Source organism: Lygodium microphyllum, chromosome 12 (genome assembly GCF_053477565.2).
Source record: "Lygodium microphyllum isolate KBCC chromosome 12, Lygodium_microphyllum_v1.1.10, whole genome shotgun sequence".
NCBI lineage: Eukaryota > Viridiplantae > Streptophyta > Polypodiopsida > Schizaeales > Lygodiaceae > Lygodium > Lygodium microphyllum.
Genome location: NC_141146.1, coordinates 112,370,424 through 112,392,176, shown reverse-complemented (window position 1 = coordinate 112,392,176; position 21,753 = coordinate 112,370,424). Strand labels below are relative to the sequence as shown.

General features: G+C 40.8%; 1 protein-coding gene across 1 annotated transcript; it reads left to right on the top strand.

The window, feature by feature from the left end:
* The first annotated feature begins 2,524 nt into the window (after positions 1–2,524).
* LOC148028163 (AAA-ATPase At5g57480-like) lies at positions 2,525–5,158 on the top strand. Its single transcript, XM_087689837.1, has 2 exons — positions 2,525–3,279; positions 3,354–5,158. Exons 1-2 carry the CDS (start codon positions 2,914–2,916, stop codon positions 4,434–4,436), a joined length of 1,449 nt encoding a protein of 482 aa, XP_087545963.1. The 5' UTR covers positions 2,525–2,913; the 3' UTR covers positions 4,437–5,158.
* Positions 5,159–21,753: the final 16,595 nt, after the last annotated feature.

The window sequence follows — 21,753 nt, the reverse complement described above, 5'->3', positions numbered from 1 at the left end:
GAGAGAGAGAGAGAGAGAGAGAGATCGAGAGAGAGAGAACCTAGGCCCTACACATGAGAGAGAGAGGGGGGAGGGGAGGAAAAAAAATGTTTCATTTAAAAAAGACTATTCTCTTTCCTCTTTCCCTCTCTCTGAGTCTTTTTCTTTCTTCTTCTTTTTTTATCATTCTTCTTCTTCTTCTTCTTCCTCTCTCTCTCTCTCTCTCTCTCTCTCTCTCTCTCTCTCTCTCCTGCTTCCTCTTCAAGTGTGTGAAAAAAGTATGTCAAAAAAAATTTAAAGTAAAAAATATTTTAAAAATTTTTAATTAAAAAAGTTAAATCTAATTGAGAGAGAGAGAGAGAGAGAGAGAGAGAGAGAGAGAGAGAGAGAGAGAGAACCTAGGCCTTGTATATGAGAGAGAGAGAGAGAGGGAGAAGGGGGAGGAATTTAATTAAAAAGGGGAGGGGAAAAAGAAAGAGAGAGATTATACCCTAGAGAGAGGGGAGGGGGTTTTAATTTTAAAAAGGGAGGTAAGAGAGAGAGGGCCTAGGCCCTATAATGAGAGAGGAAGGGGGAGGAAAGGGGCTTTTAATTAAAAAGGGGAGGGGGAAGAGAAAAGGAGAGATTCCACTTAAGAGAGAGAGAGAGAGAGAGAGAGAGAGAGAGAGAGAGAGAGAGAGGGTTTTAATTGAAAAAGGGGGTAGGTTAGAGAAGCTCTCTGGGACCAAAATAATATAGTAGTAAGATAGATACCTCTTGATATATACCTTTTAAGTCAATAGAGATGAAAGTGACTTGGCATATGCTTTGGTTTTACGAAAAAGTGAATAGCTTTTTGTTTGATATGTTATAATGTTTCCTATCATACACATTCAATCTTATATCCTTATACATAGTGTTTCACCTTTTTATTGGGGGAAATAATGGAATAAAAAGTTAAGCATAAGAAGCTTTCAAATTCTTTGAGCATAAGAAGCGATGCTTGAAAAAAACTAATTTCATGGCTTTTATTATTGAGAGCAAGCTAACTAGATAATTAAAATTTGTGTACAAATCTATGTTGTTTGTGTGGATAGTTGAAATGTCAAAAATTTAACCGTGAAAAGTAGTCAACAAGCCAAACATTTCTCAATGTATAATAAAAGTGTTTCAAATAATTTAAAGAGTGTCCATATATGTTTGAAAGGATGATAGTGCTTGGCTTTTGAAGATCAATCTATGTTCTAGAGAAGTGTGTAACACTCCTTATTGTAATCAAGATTGTTCATTTTCAACTATAAAATGTGAAGTACAAATTGGTATATGTGAACATGGGTACTAAGAGTTGTGTCATACAAGATATACTGGGGTTAAGAGAAAGATAATGAAGAACTAAGCTTTCATACAGTTCGATGAGGTGTTCTATATGTTCGAGTGTTTGCATCTATTAGTGTAATAAATGACAATTTGTGAAGATTCTCTGCATTGGCAAATTTTCATTACTTCCTTCTAGTATGTTGACAACCAATTCTTGCTTTCATTCACCTGTGCTATTAGCGTTCTCTTAAAATGACCCTTTTCCGTTCGATTTTCTAGAGTTTGTCACTCTCCCTAATCGCTCTCTGTCTAACCCCATAGGAGTGGGGTTCATTGCACCCCACTTACCTAGCTATTGCATGGTGCGACACAATCCTAAGGTCCCTTATAGATTGTGTAGGATGTTTGTCCTTCATGAAAGTAAGCAAACATGTGTCACGACAAAGTGCAAGGTGAAAAAGTGGAAAAACATGAAATTCTTGATTAGCCATAACCCCCTGCCCAAGGGCTTCTAAGCTATGTTCACTAAAGACATTGTTGATAAAGTAGACACAAAAACCTTTGAATCAAAAAGATTGAGGGATTTTAAAACCAAATTACATATATTTGCCATTTTTATAACTAGACATTTTGTAAAAACTGAGAATTTTTAATTTCTTATTTACATTTAAAAAGTTTTTTTGAAATGCATGCAATTCATTTTACATTAAACCTCATTTTTCCATGAGCATTCCTTCTAAGCAGCTCTTCTAAGACAAAAATACTGCGAGAAGGATCAATTTTCCATGAGCATGGCTTCTAAGTAGCTCTTCTAAGACAAAATACTAGGGTAAAGGGGCCAATTGCGAAATCGGTGCCGGTCATCAAACATATCCTGGACATTAGTGGGGGACTAGTCATGAAACTTTTTGTGGTTGAGTAGGACATGGAAGCTTGGGAGGGCGTGTTGGTTTATGGAAACGTAGGTACATCCATTATGTGTGATTGAGAGATCAAACCCCTGTTCCCATGTCTATTCTTGGGTGGTCATTTGGAAGGCTAGTTTTTTTGAACGTGATTTCCTTTTCAATCTCGGAGACATCGCTAATGTCCATCACGCAAGTAGTAACTTTATTTTGCTACTTCCCTTCGTGTCGCGAACAGATCTGGAACAAAAGGCCGATGGATTTTCTATCATTTGATGAAAGCATCATGCATTAGCTTAAGTGTTCTACCGCTGGCCCCTTTATCACCCTAGAAGGATGTAAAGTTGTATTACCTCTTCGAGGTCTATGGCGTGTGCGAGACTGTCAGAGGATCGGTGCGGGGACGGCGGGCGGACGTCGGGGACAGATCGGGGCTGAGACTAAGGTCACAGGTCGGCGGGTCGACGTCAGAGATGCGCGGGAAATTTCTGCGGAATGTCCCGAAAGCAGAGCGCCCAGTGCCACTGCCGCGTGACGCGCCCACTCTGGAGTCTGGACTCCGGGCTCTGACGTCTTCTCCCGCGGAAGGGAAAACTCGTGGCCCCCAAGGCAGACTCAAGAGTCGTATGGCGGTGCGGGTCTCCCACTTCCTTGTCGGGCACCGTGTGTCTTTAGGGCATAGAATTAACGTGGACAAAGAGAAGACATTAGCTAGACAGCGAAGAATCGCAAGATGAAGCCGGGACTGATGGAGGAAGAGGCGAGGGGCTGGCGCTCGCCGTCCTTTGGGACTGTCCTGGCCTTTCTGGCCTTCGCCCAGACGCTGGTGAGCGTCTTCCTGCCTCGAGAGGCCCGGGACGCGCTGGAGAGGCTGAGCAGGAGGCTGGGGGTGTTCTTCTCCAGCTACGTCTACTTCGGGGTGAACGAGTACGACGGCGCCAGCCTCAACGAGCTCTACACGGCCGTGCAGACGCACCTCAGCGACTCGGCCGCCATGCGGGCGCGGAGCGTCAATCTGGCCCTGCCCAAGAACGCGTCGGCGCTCACCTACAGCCTGGCCGAGAACGAGAGGATGGAGGACACCTTCCAGGGGGTTAAGGTAGGTAGCCCGTCATTGCCTCATAGCCTAGTACTACAGGTAGGTAGAATCGAACGACCTCTTGTGTGTCGCAGGTCTGGTGGGACTCCCGAATCTCCGAGCGCAAGCAGGTGGGGCTGCCCTGGGACCGCCTCCCCGACGAGAAGCGCTGCCTCCGCCTCCGCATCCACAAGAAGCATCGGGAGACCATCCTCCCGGCCTACGTCCAACACATTTTGGACCACGCCTCCGCCATCAAAATCAAGCAGCGCCACCGCCTCCTCTACACCAACCTACGGGACTCCACCTCCCGAAGCTACAAGGCCTGGGAATCCGTCCCCTTCAACCACCCCGCCACTTTCGACACCCTCGCCCTCGACCCCTCCCTCAAGCAGAAGATCATCGACGACCTCTCCGACTTCGCCCATGGCGAGGCCTTCTACAAGCGTGTTGGCCGCGCCTGGAAACGTGGCTACCTCCTCTACGGCCCTCCCGGCACAGGCAAATCCAGTATGATCGCCGCTATGGCCAACTTCCTCCAGTACGACGTCTACGACCTCGAGCTCACCGAGGTCCAATCCAATGCCGCCCTGCGCAACCTCCTCATTAAAACCAGCGACAAGTCCATCATCGTGATCGAGGACATCGACTGCTCGCTCGACTTGAAGAAGAGGAAGAAAGAACCGAAAGCCGCAGACGTCCAGCCGGATCAGGCCAAGAAAGAGGCGGACAAGGATGAGAGCAGCAAAATGACCCTGTCGGGGTTGCTCAATTTCACCGACGGGCTGTGGTCGTGCTGTGGGAGCGAGAGAATATTCGTGTTCACTACGAATCATGTGGAGAAGCTGGATCCGGCGCTGCTGCGGTCGGGGCGGATGGACATGCACATCCACCTGAGCTACTGCTCCTTCGAGGCGTTCAAGGTGATGGCGAGGAACTATCTAGGGGTGGAGGAGCACCCGCTGTTCGGGGAGGTGGAGGCGGCTATGGCGGAGGAGGGGGCGCGGATGACGCCCTCGGATGTGTGCGAGGTACTGACGCGGGAGAAGAGGGATGTGGACGCGGCGCTACGGAGCTTGATCGGGGATCTTCGGGAGAGCAGGAAGAAGAAGAAGAAGGAGGCAGGGGAAGAGGAGATGGAAGAGGAAACCGTGGCTGCAGAAGACGGAGGAGCATAGGAGAAATGCATCCGCTTACACTACGCCCCTCGCTACGTGTCCCCTTCCTAGTCGATTATTCTGGAATTTCACTCACGTCCTACCACGTGTCTTATTCCGATTAGGTGCCTCTCTGCGGGCTTAAACGGATTTCTTTCACCAGGCCTTCGCACAGCTTTTCTTTTCCTAATAATACAAGACAACACAAGCGACCCACGTTACTGGCAGAAAAGCACCATACACGTTTAAGTCCTTATCGAAAATTTCTTTAATATTAAAGTGTAGAAAGTCAAAAAATTACAGATCACTCTCGCAACCAAAAATGTTATGATTTCACATCTGCAAATGAAGGAGTGAGATAAACGATTGTCCAAATGGGCAAAGAAGGAAAGGCTTCATGCCAAGACAATCGCAAAAGAAGCTCTTTTTGGAGATTTTGGCGACTGAAAATCAATGCCTAAGAATATTATTACGGCTGTCCTAGTTATAGGGTTATCATAGATAGAGCCATTTAGAGACACAAAAATGGCGAGTGATTTGGAAGATGATCAAGATATGCATATTTGAGAAATTAGAAATGCAAAGCTAGGTATTTGGAAGATGATCAAGATATACATATTTGAGAAATTAGAAATGCAAAGCTAGGTTTTGCCAGCCTTGAAAGGTTTAGGCCAAAATATATTGACCTATAGGGTTGTTTTATAAGTCTCTTTTATAAGTGTTATCTCCCTCTTTTTTGAGAATATGTAAATATCTGCTCCTTAATAGTATAATCACATTACAAAAGAGCAATAAACTCAATGGGAGTTGAATCCTAAACACACTCAATTAGTGTAAAGAGAGAGAGAGAGAGAGAGAGAGAGAGAGAGAGAGATTGTCCATCCTTTGTCCTTATCAAATTGATTTTGCTTGCGTCTTCACACACACACACACACATGCGCGCGCGCGACTTGACTCCACATGTACTTACTAAGATAATGATGGAGTCATGAAGGGCGTCGATGAGAAGGGAGGAGATGGCATAGTCTTAGAATGGTAGAAAGGAAATGTAGAAGGCCTTGGAAAGGGGGTCTCAACAACTATTTGGTGTACATTGTATCATCTAAATATTATGATAGGGTAGATGTATAATTTGTATAAGGTAATCTAAAACAACCATTTAAATGCGCATGATTGCTAGGTCATTTGATGGCATGTGGGAACATGGGAGGCATCATCCATCCAATTCAATATTGTGCTAGTATAAGGTCATCTAAGAGCCATGCCATGCCTAGGTCTTAGTTTTGACTTGGTGTGGTCATAGCTTATGAAGTATCGTGGTCCTACCTAGTACTTTACTGTATGCCAAAATAAGCATTGTACCACTTGATAACAGTGTTCCATTTTTAAAGGGCCCTTTCGGATTTTTCTTGCACCCCCCTTTCATTTGCTCGCTAGCCACAGTCCAGAGAAGTTTGTCTCCATCTGTCTGTGCTTCATTTGTTGCACCCAACTGCTTTTGTCTCTCTCTCTCTCTCTCTCTCTCTCCATGGGTAAAACTTGCTTTGTTTTGACTCTCGCAGGTTATTTCTTGTCTCTACTTGTTCGCTAATGATCTCTTTGACTCTCTACTTCTCTTCACACCCCTAAACATTGCCCTTGCAGTATATCTCTGGGAATTTAGACATTGCCTATATTGTGTTTAGGGACAATTTTTAGATCCCCCTCTTAATGTGCTTGTCTCTATGTCACTTCCTCTCAGTATTAAATCACAAGAGCACTCTATTCAAGGCCATCTCCAAACTCCCAACTTTACACATTTGCAATCTCCCTTTTTGCTTCAACACATTAGTTGCATTGCCTTGATCAATGATGGCCATAAAATCACCTATATTAAAAAACTTAGATAGCTATTCAAATGACATAGTCATGGAATCTATTGATATCGATGAACAATTATCAACCAAGGCTCGAATGACAAGCTTTATGCTTCTCACAATGCTATAAACCTTGCTGACAATGCTCACCATTCTTGGGCATGCTCTTTGACATATGTACCTAAACAGAAAATGGTTCTTCTAAAGATGAAGAAAGTGGGGATGAGGATGCCTTCATTCTGCAACAACTTTTGTGTTTATGGTTGGTTGCTAATGCCACAAAAGAGAGCTACTTCCAACAACCATTGGTATCTTGGTATGTTAAACCATGGTCATCAATAAACTGGTGGTACCATTATGTTTCCTTTATGAATGCAAATGATACAAGATTTAGGGTGGCTTTTTGTCTTCTTGTTGATTTGTTTGACGCTGTTTGTTTGCTTGTTCACAATGATTTGTGATAAGGAAGCATACTGCTCTATCTTCAAAATGTACTAAGCAAAATATTCTCAGTGGAGCAGAAAGTGGCCATCTCTATCCTTTGCTTGTCATTTGGCATGCACTACATAGATGCCTCAAAACAATTTGGGTGTGGATATTCTATAGTTTCAAAAATAGTTTGTGATTTTGCATATTCTTTGGGGAGGAAGGGACAACATTTGTTGCAGTGGCCCCAGACAAGGTCCAAGCTTTCAAAGGTTTAGAATGGATTTGAAGCTCTCTATTCCTTTCTCAATTTCACTAGGGCCATTGATGCAACCTTGCCTCCCCTTGAAAATGGTGTAGACTAGTACAATCACTATGGATATTATAGCATGGTTGTCCAAGGAATTGTGGATATAGGGATGCATTTTCTCACTGTTAACATTGGGTGACCAAGTTTTGTGCAAGACACTACAGTGCTTTGGAACTCCACTTTCTTCAAGCTTTGCCATGGCTAGAGAAGATTGAGAGGTGCCCCATTCAAATTTGGAGATCTTTGAAATTAGAGAATACATCATGGGTGATGGAGGTTATCCACTTCTCCCATGGTTGATAAACCCATTTCAACAGGATGAGCTCACTGAAGATTTTAGACACAACTACAACTACATGTAGTCCTCCACATGGATTATCATGGAACGTGCTTTTGGTAGGCTCAAGTGATCATGGTTTTACCTTGATAAAACAATTCAAAACCTTGCCTTGCATTCCTTGCCCAATATAATAAATGCCTATTGCATTTTACACAATATACTCATAGACCATGATGAGAAGGATGTGGATGCCCATGAGTACTTGGATTTGAATGATTCACTTGTTGATGATTCCCATCTCTATCACTTCAATTAGGATGATGAGATATTCATGGCCACCCAACCTCGAGAGGGTGAGTTGATTAGAAATAGCCTCATGGAGTACATCAACATCATGAGGGATGATGATATGTAGGCATTTCATTTATATGTCCATGCATATTTGTTTATATGTGGACCATTTTTTTAAGGCCATGTTTTCAAACTATTTGTCTCTTGAGACTTGCATTTAATCTGATTTCCATTTTTGGTTTCCACATTTCAATGTTCCTCATCTTGCTTGATATAAGAAAGTTCTTTCAAAATGTTATTTTCAGGTGAATTTGATCAATTATTATAGTCGCTATGTCTCTCTGCACCTTTGAGTTTCAAATATTCCTCCAAATTATTTGCTTCTTTGCTTGATATTGCATTGGTATAGGTGTCATCCAAACAGAGGACATAATTTCTTCTCTCATTGCAATTACGACTCCTCTATGTTATCAATATGCATCCGTTCATAATGCAAGGTTTCAAGTTCATGGTTCTTGTTGCAAGTATGCATAAGCAATATGATTTGCACTCTGAAAAAAAATCATGCATGTTTGAAATAAAATTTTAAAGCAATATGTGAGCATAGGTCTTCATTTCCCTGGAATTATGATTGATTCAATTAACAAGTCACCTTGATACACTTCCCATAAACTTAACTAGATGCACAAGCAAAATAATGACCAATGTTGTAGTGTTTGGCACTTGGGTAAGTTACTCATGAATATATGTGTGCATCACGTGGGTTCAAAATAAGGTATTTTTAAAATACCATTTTTATACATTTTTTATATACAAAACAATGTAATATAAAGGGGTTATTTATAGATTGAATAGAAAAGGGTTGTATTTTATTCATAAAAAATTCATAGATAAGGATATTTATAAATAGGCCTTGAACGCACGTGATGTAGAGGATATACATATAGTAACTTTCCCGAGGTTTGGCATACCAAAAGTTACTATCTTATAACTCATGGAGGAGGATTATTTACTAGCACCTTGGTGGCCATTTGAAGCACGAGTTTCATTGATAAATCCAATGCCAAATTGGGACAATTGAGGATACCACTTCATCACTACAACTAATGATCGGATCAAAAGCCAATCAATCGAAATAATTTCCATTGATTGATCCTATAATAAAACTAGGTGACGTGTCATGGGATTCATTATTCAATTACATGATCCATGCAAGGATGGTGCTCCCTCTTAGTACTTGGATGCAATATATCCTATTGTCCTCCATATGATTTTGTAATGTGCATTGCATGAACAAAGTTCTTGGTTTCAACACCTTTCAAATGCGCCACATAAGCTACGATTTCATAGATTTACATAATCATTGGTGGTCCTTCACTGTACTTGAATGCACACCCTTTGAAGGATACCATGTGCCAGCATTATTTGGCATGGGCGACACATTGAACTTCACATTGTGCCTCACATACATACCCTAGTCAATGCATTGGCAAAGTTTTTCCATGCATTGTGCCCTAATAAAAAATATACTTTGAAAAAGACTTTTGTGCCCAATCATTCAAGCAGTTTGCAAATTAAAAACCATGTAATGCAATCATTCAAACGATACTTCCACAAAAAAAATTATGAATGCATTGAAGAAATTGTGCCTAGCCTAACTACTTGTGCTCGTGCGTCATGCAAATGCAAAAAAAAAGACATACACAATGGAAAATAAATTCCTAATGATGCAGACTAATGTGTTCAAAGTCTTGGCAAAAAACTCCGCCCTCAGTGCTCCACAAACTTTGCCATGCCCTCAAGTTTTTCAATATTTTGATTACTTTTGACCTTGTGCTCGAACTCGTCTACCCTTTTCTTGATGTTTATTCCAAGATCTCCAAAATTCTCATACATGTTTGATTTGAAGAAGGCATCTTGTTCTGATGATAATACAACTTTCAAAAACAAAGATTCTACCTCATACATAAACTAGATGTTCACACACACACACACACATGTATGTATGTATGTATGTATGTCCCCTCTTTTAGGCTGGGTTTCCTATTTATGCTTTGAAGCTTGAGGTTAACCAATGAGCCTTGCATGGCAAATTGCTTACATCATGTTTTATACTACATTTTCCTATTTATGCTTTGAAGCTTGAGGTCATTGATGCTATTTGTGTCAAAGCCAACGAGCCTTGCATAGCAAATTGCTCACATCATGTTTTATGCTACATTTTTCTTTTGCTTTTGTACAATAAAATGGATCACTATGGTTTCATCATATTACTAGGAATACACTTACTTCCTATCTCAAAGTGTTTAATCTAAAACATATATCTATGAAGAAGATTTTATAGTGTGAATCTTCTCTTCTTAAAGTGTAAGCAATCCTTACCAACTCTTCGTTATTAGTTGCTTAAGTATTGGGGGAATGAAAATGTTGTCTTATTGATTATATATCCTTGACAAGGGTGAACTCTCAACATTAGGTATTATGCTACATTGGTCTCATTATAATATAAAAAAGTAATAAATGGTCTCATTGTCTCTATTATGTAATCACGTTATCAATAATACTTTCCATTTATCTATCTCACATGATAACACTCTCACCCTATGTGTTTCTCTTATTAAATATAAATTTTTTTCATTCAATTTAACAACCTTCATTACGGAATAAGTGTGGATGTATCGAATTGGATCATTAGTCTCACTACTTTTTTGCATTCACAAGAACAAGCAAATATGATGTTGATTTGGTGCATTGTTAAATGGATTCATGGGATTCTAGCTATTCTATCAAGTGCTAAGTCTTTGTACCTTGATATGACATGACATTTATATAGACATAAAGGTAAAGGAGATTGATGGTACATTTTTTTTTTGGTTTTGCACATTCATACCCTCTTGCATCCACGCTTCGATACTCCAACTATGAATGTGTTTAGCCATGGGGAGGTCTCAATGAGAAGGCTAGACATATGAAAATACATTTTTGTGTGTATCAAATTGCACCATATTAAAAGGAACAATAGAAGATTGACATTTGACATTACAATATAAATATTTATTATACATAAAACTTTCCTCATATTATACAATGAATGGTTTTATGTCTTATCAAGTCATGCCATATGGAGGTGGAGGTTTTGTGCAACTCCATAAATCTTTCCAATCTCTAATGGAGCACGATTGTCATGGAAGCCATTTGAAGTTCTCTCATTCTTCGGATAGTCAAGGGAGAGAACTCTATGATGGTGTTTGTAAATGATCTTCTTCAAATTAGCCGATGATGAAGAAAATAGTGATGGACTACAATTGGGACACACATGGTAGCCCAAGGTAGAGACACTTAAATCACATGCATATATTAATTTATGATTCTAACCCAAAAAGTCATATTAATATAAATATATAAAAATTGATTTTTGAGCAGAGCAATGGAATATTCATCTACCCTGGAAAGTCATGTCTTTTCCATATCAAGATGGCTCTCTGAAGTTAAGTCAAGCGATGACGGATGTTGGGGGGTATTACAAAGGGTCATACTGATGTGGAAGCGAGGATTGGCCGAGGTGCAGTCGTCGTGGAATGACGAGGGGATCATCATCCCTATGCGCTAATGACTATTGCCTTGATTCTAGACTTGGCGACACACAGATCGTCCTCAAGCTTCCCGGACGGCTTTGATTATGGAGATGATACCCGGGTGGGTCCTAGAGCCAGCAATTCCTGGTGCTGTGGATGGTCCTGCAGACCAAACAGGATGCTGACTCCGGATGGCACGACGACAGGAGCAAATTAGGAGCATTGTTGTTGTTGCGGCTATACACAGAATCTGCCCCTCGCTTCGGATTCGAGGACGATGAGTGCGGAATATGTTTTGGTTCTACGGGCCTGTCCAGATCGGCGAGGACCTGGCTTCCTAGTGGCTCAGACAATCCTCCAGAGTCCGGATTCCGGCCCCTCAGGTGGTGTCGGATGTTGGCATATATCTAGATTCTGCTCACCAACCCATGCGTCAACCACCTTCTGCACCAACATACCCTAATACTGCCACGCTGGCACACGCCAGCCTGTCGAGATCACAGGCCACGCTGGCTAACAAACCACGCAGGCAGATTGATAACGGGATGTAACATAATGGAACGGGCAGGTTCTTGGCAGAGAGGAGGGAGGTACAAGAAGAAGAGGCGAGGAAGAGAGAAGGGGCTTTTTGGGGGACTGGAACAGAGTCGAGGAATGGAGGATTGATTATCTCTGTAATCTCTGTTGTCTCTCTAAGTTCGAATCTTCTGCATACCTCATCTATTGTCTGCCACATACACTACATTGGTGGAGACGGCGGGCATGTCACCGAAGCTTTCACATCACCTGAAGCCGCAACTGCATGTCACTCTTCAACCAGATGATCTAAAAATCACTTCCTAAAATCTGAACCTCCAACAATGCCCTCTCTGCTTCAAGATCCTTCAATACACAAATTAGAGCAGTTCAATTCATTAATGATACAAGTATATTTTCTGTTCTGACGCAGAGCATCTGTAGGTAATCAGCTGTCATTTCCAGCAACAAAATCAAAACCATAACAAGAAATAACATCAGCAAACATGAGTCAGACGGGATCATCTCAAGCTCATCCAAGCTCCCCACACTACGAAGATGCCAGTATGCACCCAGAATTTATCCAAGAACCACAACAGCCAAATATGGAACATATGTTTCATGCCATCTCCTCACTCATGCTGCAGATGAACCACACTAATTAAACTTTGGCAAACAATCAAGCACATCATCAACATAAGACAGATCCAAATCCTTCAATGGATTACCTACTGAAGATTTACTCAGCTGGCTTGATCACTTCGAGAATGAATCCACATACCATGCATGGTTGGAAGAGTGAAAATCACTCGAGATCCGAACACTCCTTGAAGGTGCCGCAACGACATGGTTCATGCAACAACCTATACAAACAAAAAATAACTAGTCATTCATGAAAGAAGCCCTCATAAGAGATTTCACTCAGCAAAACATAACTCAAACAGCTCTTCAACAACTGGACAATCTGAAACAAAAACAAAATGAATCCATAGCACAATTTGCAGTAAGATTAAACCATTTGCTCCTGCACGCAGACCCAACAATGCTAGAAGAGATGAAACTGTTTTTTCTATGGCCCAGACTCCTATATGACATTTCCAGAAGAGTCCGCGATCAAGGCCCCACAACTTTTCATCAGGCTATCTAAATAACACAGAGAATTGAAGTAAACAGTTAATCAGAAACAACAACAACAACAACTATCCAACCAAAATTCCAATTGGATCAGCCCATCCCCATGGAAATAGATGTGCAAAATGCCCAAATGATGCAGAGATGAACACAAAGTATGTCAACTAGCCAACCATCCATGCAAAACATGCGTCTTCTTCTAGCAATGATAGTCAAGGCAGGCCCAAGTGCTTTTACTGCAATAACTATGGACACATCAAGAAATATTGTCGCAAACTTCAACGACAACAAGTGCAAAACTTACAAGTCGTCACACCAATGAGCCAACCGAATTTGCAGCCATACAATAAAACATATGAGCGAATGTATGATGAAGGCCAACCATTCGCAATGCAGCATGGATAAGAAGCCTTCCACAACCATACAAAGTCAACTAGCAGAGGCATTGATCAACACAAGAAGTATAATATCATCCATAGGCCAACAATTAGCTGACACAATACATGCACAAGCCACAAACACAAGACCAATCATTGTACTATATGGAGATAATCACAGTTTGTATCACACTAGAAAAGCCACACAGTTACACATTGAAATAGGACAATATAAAGACACACAAAAATTTTATATTTTACCCACACAAGTTTTCCCGATAATATTAGGTCTAGACTGGCTGTTAGAATCACAGACACTGCTAGATTTCAAAACAAAACAAATTAGAATACAAGGCCATGCAAATATCCCTCTCAAAGCACTAGTCAAACAAGAAGACATTGCATGCACCCAGCTCTTGCATAACCTCCAATAGTAGATCACGATAGGAGACGACAAGACATCACATACATATTACAACAACACAAAACACTCTTTTTACCACACAAAGTTACTAACACAGTGAACCTATCTGCCATGAAATAAGAATAGGCACAGCTCCACCCATCAAGATGGCCATGCGTAGGAGGTCACCGAAAGAACATCAATATATCAATGAAGCAGTTAAAGAAATGCTCAGCAAAGCATCATAGAACCCTCATCCAGTGATTGGGCATCAAAACCACATCTAGTCAAAAAAGATGATGGTACATACCGCTTTTGCATTGATTTCTGCCCATTGAACAAGATCACACAGTCTGATGTGTACCCCCTACCAAGGTTAGATGATCTTTTGGACACATTGGGAAAATCAAGATACTTTACCTCATTAGATCTAGCGTCAGGATATTGGCAAATACCATTGTCCAAGAAAGATGCACACAAAACAGCCTTCCGCACCACAACATGCTTATATCAATTCAAGAGAATGGCATTCGATTTGAGTGATGCTGGAAGCACCTTCCAAAGAATGGGAAACATAATTTTTGGGGACCTGATAGAAAAAAAAGTACTGGCAATATATTTGGATGACATCCTAATTCATACTGCCACACGGGAAGAACATAAAAAGATTATTAAAGAAGTACTATAGTGGATCCAAAAGCACAACTTGCAGTTGCAGCCACGAAAGTGCAGATGGGGAGCCACATGTTTCAAATTCTTAGGTTTTGTCATATCCACAGTAAGCATTAGCATCGACCCAACAAAGGTAAATGCAGTCCAAAAATTTCCACGACCAACAACAATGAAAAAACTACAAAGTTTCCTAGGATTACTGACATTTTCAACCAGATTCATCCTCAAGCTAGCGGCAAAAACACAACCCCTAAGAAGACTCCTCAAGAAAGGAACTAAATACCAGTGGACTGATCTGTCACAACTCTATAGAAACAGAATTTGTATCCTTTTTCATTAATTTGTCTATATAATGATTTATTAAATTTATTTCCTTTGCACTAATTAGATATAAAGAAAAGTGCATTGGAGCTGGCCACTGATGAGTGGTCACAGGTTATGGTGGACCCACACGGTGGGTTAGAGAAAAGATAGTTCACACTTCCACCTATATGACCCGATTGGGCGCCTGTGACTAGAACTCACGCATATCAGGGTTAGACTCGCACACAGAAAGGATTGATGCCTTGAAGTGTGGGCTAGATCCACCAGAACAGACAGTTACAATCAACAAGATGGCATGATCATGAAATGCTTGTATAATGTGCATGTGTGGGCTGAAAGCTTGAAATGCACATTTCTTTGCATAGGAAAGTCACATGAAGATTCGGATACCATTTTTGCGATGTACACGGAAAAAGCTTTCATATGATACCCATATTGGGGGGGGGGGGGGGGTCCCTAAATTCTAGGAGATCCCTAAATTTTAGGAGGTCCCTAAATTTTAGGAGCCTCGAATTAGCCTAAAAATGCTAGTCCTAAAAAATAGGGATGTCATTCTAAAAATAGTAAGTTCTGTACTCTGACTGTGCTTACTAAATTTGGTTGTTTCTATTCTTGATAGTATTCAACCCAAAAAGGAAGGCCATAGAGAAGAGACAAGTGTCAAGACACTTGTCACACAAGTTTCCAAGTGTCCCACCACTTGTCACATCTCATGACATGTGGCTGGACACTTGTCTTGTGCTACTCCACTTTCCCCTTTTGTACTAGCTCTCCCCTCTCCTATAAATAAGAGCTCGTTTTTCTTCATTCAACATCATTTTTCTTTGCTGTAAACTCATGTACAGCACCCACAGATAGCCAGAAACTGGCCCCATCCATCCCCATCATCATCCCCCACTTCTCCATTATCAAATTCCTCCATATTCCCTCTTCTATCACTGTTGTTTTACAAGACAACAAGCCTGTAAATTCATTACAGCACCTTCTTCTTGAGCTCTTTCTTCCATTTTAGCTACAAGAAGCACGCTCTATCCATGTATTGCTGATCAACGATGGAGAAAGACTGAATTCCCCTTTTTCTTCTCTCATACTGTAAAGAAATCAGTTCTTATCATTGCATAATAGATAATGCATGTGTGTTTGTACATCTTTGCATGATCTTGTGAGAGTGAGAATTACTTCTTCTCACTCTCAGGTTGATTGTAACTGAGCTCTTCCCTAAGGGACTTGGGTTGAGCAGAAATACATTCCTTCGGGGGGGGGGGGGGGGGGATTGCCCATCTTCAACCCTCAATCTTGTCTCCATTACTTTTACATTTTCATGGCTGTAATTTTGTGAGTAATTTTCATTTTCAACTTTAAGTGTTCATTCTCTTTTATATTAAATCTCGAAAACAAGCAAATATCATAATTGTAAAGCATACTACGTTGTTCAGGGCGTTTACAGTGGTATCAGAGCTTTGGCTCGGTCCTCACCCCCAACACTGGTAGTGCTTCCAACTATAAGTTAGTTTGTTTTCAGCCCTTGCATTGAGTGCTTGAGCATATTTTTTTTCTTTAGTCTCAATGGATCAATCGAGTGCTATCCTTCAAGCCATTCAAAGTCTTAGAGAGGAGAATCAACAAATTCGTGAGCAACTTCTCAAATTAGAAAAAGTTGAGAATCCCAAAGAATTCAAGGAAAGAAGCCCATCTACTTCAAGGAAACAAAGCCATACCAATGAAAGGAGCCGATCAAGAAGTCCAACTACTTCTAAGAGGCAGTCCCATTCTACTTCAAGAAAGAGATCGCGTCGAAGCTCATCCTCTTCTTCAAAGTCATATGGCGCCTATTCTGATGGATCCTCTTCTAGTAATGAAGAGTCACACCCTTCTCGTGGAAGACCTCATCATCGTCAAAGGCGTCGACATTCTTCACCCTCGTCTCCATCTTCATCCCCATCAAGCACTTCATCATCTTCAACCTCAATATCCGAGCATGGACGAAGGCATAAGAAGAAGAAGAAGACTAAGTCACTATCTCAACTTGAAAAGAAGATCAAGTTTAGTATGTATGATGGTTCCCGAAATCTTGATCTTCTTCTGAAGTTTATTCGTCAATTTCAAATTTTGTATGGTCGTGACAAGTATAAAGAAAAAGAAAAGATTAAGTTTGCAGCTTTACATTTAACCGACTTAGCCCATACTTGGTGGACGGGGTTGGAATATGATCATGCTGCCCCAAAATCATGGCGGTCCTTTGTTCGCCTGATACAAAGCCAATTTCTTCCTGTTTATTTCAAAAGAGATGTAAAAATGGAATGGGATCGGCTTTGGCAAAGGAAAAATGAGTCACTTGGTGACTATACCAAGAGATTTTGGGAGCTACTTTTGAAGGTCCAACATTTCAAGAAGATCAGCAGTTCGGAAAAGCTTAGGAAGTTTCAAGGAGGTTTGCATTTTAAACTTTGTACTGCTCTTAATCATTATCATTGTTCTAGTCTCAGGGAACTCATTGACCATGTTGAGACATGGGAAATGGAGCACAATGGCAAAAAATCATTCCAAAAGAATGATAAGAAGAGAGTAGCTGATGATGAGGAGTATTCAGCCCCAAATGAAGGACAAAAACAGTGGCAAAAGCAGCCACCATCAAATCAAAAGAAGATGAAGCCCTATGCACCTCCTAATGCTCCTCAATTTCGCTCCAATCTATACCCACAAGCAAAGCAATTTTTCGAAGAAGAAAAGCAATGCTTCATGAAAGAAGGGAAGTGCTTTAAATGTGGACAAACAGGCCACATAGCGAAGCAATGTCCAAACAAGGGACAAAGCAAGGTTTCTGACAACAAGCCTAAGTCGCCAGTGAAAATCAATGCTATCAGTGATGCAGTTGCAAACACAATCACACTCCAGAGACGCGCAGATTATTAAAAGCTTGGGGACAGTTGCAAGGTAAGCAAGCACTATTCTTGATAGATCTTGGGGCGAATGAAAATATTATTTCCTTGCAATTAGCTAAAGAGCTTGGATTAAAGAATGAAGAGATGGACACTCCGACAGAAGTTCACCAAGCTTTAAATGCTGATGAAGGTGACACAGTGAAGACTGTGATACCCTACATTGGCAAGCTCAAGTTTCAAATTCAAGGCTACAGTGACGAAGATACCTTCTGTATCGGAGGCCTTGATGGTTGCGATGTGATTCTTGGCATGCCTTGGAATCATAGAGTAGATTCAACCATCTTCTCTCAGAAAAAGAAGGTAGAACTCACCAACAAAGGCAAGAAGTACGAGATCCAAGCTGGAGTTTCTGGAGACACCATACCTATGGTAAGCCATATGCAAGTCTCTAGAGCAATTAAGGATTGTGTTCAATGTTGTCTGCTTTATGTCACTGATGTAAAAGATAATATGAATGCTGAAAACCAAGAGCAACTTCAGCTCTTGGAAAAGTATAAGGATTGTTTTTTGGAAGATCTTCCTTATCAGCTTCCCCCAGAAAGGCCAAAAGACCATCATATTGATATTATCCCGGGCAATTCTCCTCCTAATATAGCACCATACCGTGTGAGCCGTCCTCAACAAGAAGAAATCAGAAAGCAAGTCGAAGACCTACTCAACCGTGGCTAATTAGGCCAAGTAGCTCACCATTTTGTTCACTGGTTCTTCTTGTTCAAAAGAAAGATGGCACATTCAGGATGTGCATTGATTATCGAGCCCTCAACAAAATCACCGTGAAGAATCGGTTTCCTATTCCTAGAATTGACGACATTTTGGATCGTCTAGGAGGCTCAAAGGTTTTCAGCCGCATTGATTTAAAGAGTGGTTATCATCAAATTAGGGTTATACCACAAGATGTACACAAAACTGCTTTCCGCACTTCATACGGTCTTTATGAATTCTTGGTGGTTCCTTTCGGATTAACCAATGCACCAGCCACCTTTAATCGAATGATGGAGCGCATCTTTAGAGAGCATCGACAATATGTCGGTACTTTCTTTGATGATATTCTTGTCTTTAGCAAGAATGAAGAGGAGCATCATCAACACTTGGAAATTGTTCTACAATTACTACAACAAAATCAACTCTTGGTAAATGGTAAAAAGAGTGAATTTTTCATGCATAAAATAAATTACCTTGGGCATGTCATCTCTTTTGAAGGGATTCAGATGGATCCTGAAAAGATCAGGATAATCCAAGAATGGCCTCATCTTCTTGATGTACATGAGGTGCGATCGTTTCTTGGCTTATGTTCTTATTACCGCCACTTCATCAAGCATTTTGCACATATGGCTTCTCCACTTCATGACCTTACAAAGAAGAAGATCTCTTTCCAATGGAAGGAAAAAGAGAAGGCAGCCTTCACAAGGCTGAAAACAGCTCTTACTGTTGGACCTGTTCTTATCATTCCAGATCTGGTAAAACCATTTGTGGTGGAAGCAGATGCTTGCGGTGATTGTATTGGTGCAGTGCTAAATCAAGAAGGCCATGCCGTAGCCTTTGAAAGCCGCCGTCTAAATGATGTGGAGAAAAGGTATGACATTTATGAAAAGGAGCTCTTAGCAGTGGTTCATGCTTTAAAGATATGGAAACATTATCTTTTAGGCAATGAATTCCTTATTAAAACCGATCATCAAAGCTTGAAGTATTTCAAGACTCAAAAGCATTTGCAGGAGAAACATGCAAGATGGGAAAATTTCTTGTCTATGTTTCATTTTCAAATTATGTACACTCCAGGGAAACAAAATGTAGTTGCTGATGCACTTTCTAGAGTGCCTCGCATTGCAACTATTACAGTGGCTCATCATGAAGATTTTCAAACGATGAAGAATACTTATGATGAAGATACTGATTTTGCAGCAGTTTGGTCAAATTTACAGCAAGGAGGTTCTCATCCAGATTATTCCATCAAAGACGGTTACCTTCTCATGAACAATTGCCCTTGTGTCACTCTTCCTGTTCGACAAAAGGTGCTTAAAGAAAGTCATGAACCCCCTTATGCAGGGCATAGAGGGAGGGCAGCCACTCTAAGTGCAATTCAGCGCTACTTTTATTGGCCAACATTGCGAAAAGATACACATAACTTCATCGAGGCTTGTCTGGTATGCCAAAAATCCAAATATGATAGGCAGAAGATTCCAGGATTGTTGCAACCTCTTCCAGTGCCCAAAGATCCATGGGAATCTATCACAATGGATTTCATCTCAGGTATTCCAAGAACACCTCAAGGTCATGATATGATTTGGGTCATAATTGATAGATTCAGCAAACAATCACATTTTATTCCATGTCATAAAACATTGAAATCCGCACAAGCTGCAAGACTTTTCATTCAACATATCTTCAGATTACATGGTATGCCTTCTGAGATCATTTCAGATAGAGACTCCAAATTCACAAGTAACTTTTGGCGTGCTTTATTTGAGAATTTGGGAACCACTTTAAAGTTCTCCTCAGCTTTTCATCCTCAAACTGACGGCCAAACAGAGGTGATGAATCTCACTCTTTTGGATATGTTGAAAGCTTATGTTAGTGAACATAATTCACAATGGGAGAAATATCTTCCATTATTGGAGTTTGCTTACAACAATACAGTGCACTCATCCACAGGGAAAGCTCCAAATGAAATAGTACAGGGTAAAGTGATTCCCCCTTCAATTATTCGCACTAAAGATAAGATTTTTGCTGCTGATGAGTTTGCTTTAGATTTAAAAACCGCAGTGGATCAAGTTCGAGCCACTATCAAAGTTGCCGAAGAGCGACAAAAGAAGCAAGCAGATAAACGAAGAAGACCTTTGGCTTTTGAAAAATGTCAATATGTCTTGCTAAAGTTTGATAAAAGTAGGCTCAAACAAGGTTCTGGTCAAAATTCATCTTTTCCAAAGCTCTCCAGTAGATACTTTGGACCCTTCAAAGTGATTGAGAAAATAAATGAAGTTTCTTATCGACTTGAGCTTCCTACTCATTGGAAAATACACAATGCTTTTCATGTAAGTTTGCTAAAACCTTACATAGGACCAGAACCAAAGAAACCCATTACTGAAGATCCCCTAGAAGTTGAAGAAACAGAGCAACTCTTGGAACCTGAAAAGATTTTGTTTCTCAAGGATCGAACCACGAGAAGTGGCCTTGTGACACGAAAATTCTTGCTAAAATTCAAGAATCTACCCACCACAGATGCACAGTGGGTAGATGAAAAATTCATGAAGGATTACCCAAATATTCTACAACAATATCAAGAAGATTTTCACCTGAGGACAGCTGAATAAAAGCCAGAGGGCTGTCACAACTCTATAGAAACAAAATTTGTATCCTTTTTCATTAATTTGTCTATATAATGATTTATTAAATTTATTTCCTTTGCACTAATTAGATATAAAGAAAAGTGCATTGGAGCTGGCCACTGATGAGTGGTCACAGGTTATGGTGGACCCACACGGTGGGTTAGAGAAAAGATAGTTCACACTTCCACCTATATGACCCGATTGGGCGCATGTGACTAGAACTCATGCATATCAGGGTTAGACTCGCACACAGAAAGGATTGATGCCTTGAAGTGTGGGCTAGATCCACCAGAACAGACAGTTACAATCAACAAGATGGCATGATCATGAAATGCTTGTATAATGTGCATGTGTGGGCTGAAAGCTTGAAATGCACATTTCTTTGCATAGGAAAGTCACATGAAGATTCGGATACCATTTTTGCGATGTACACGGAAAAAGCTTTCATATGATACCCATATTGGGGGGGGGGGGTCCCTAAATTCTAGGAGATCCCTAAATTTTAGGAGGTCCCTAAATTTTAGGAGCCTCGAATTAGCCTAAAAATGCTAGTCCTAAAAAATAGGGATGTCATTCTAAAAATAGTAAGTTCTGTACTCTGACTGTGCTTACTAAATTTGGTTGTTTCTATTCTTGACAGTATTCAACCCAAAAAGGAAGGCCATAGAGAAGAGACAAGTGTCAAGACACTTGTCACACAAGTTTCCAAGTGTCCCACCACTTGTCACATCTCATGACATGTGGCTGGACACTTGTCTTGTGCTACTCCACTTTCCCCTTTTGTACTAGCTCTCCCCTCTCCTATAAATAAGAGCTCGTTTTTCTTCATTCAACATCATTTTTCTTTGCTGTAAACTCATGTACAGCACCCACAGATAGCCAGAAACTGGCCCCATCCATCCCCATCCCCAT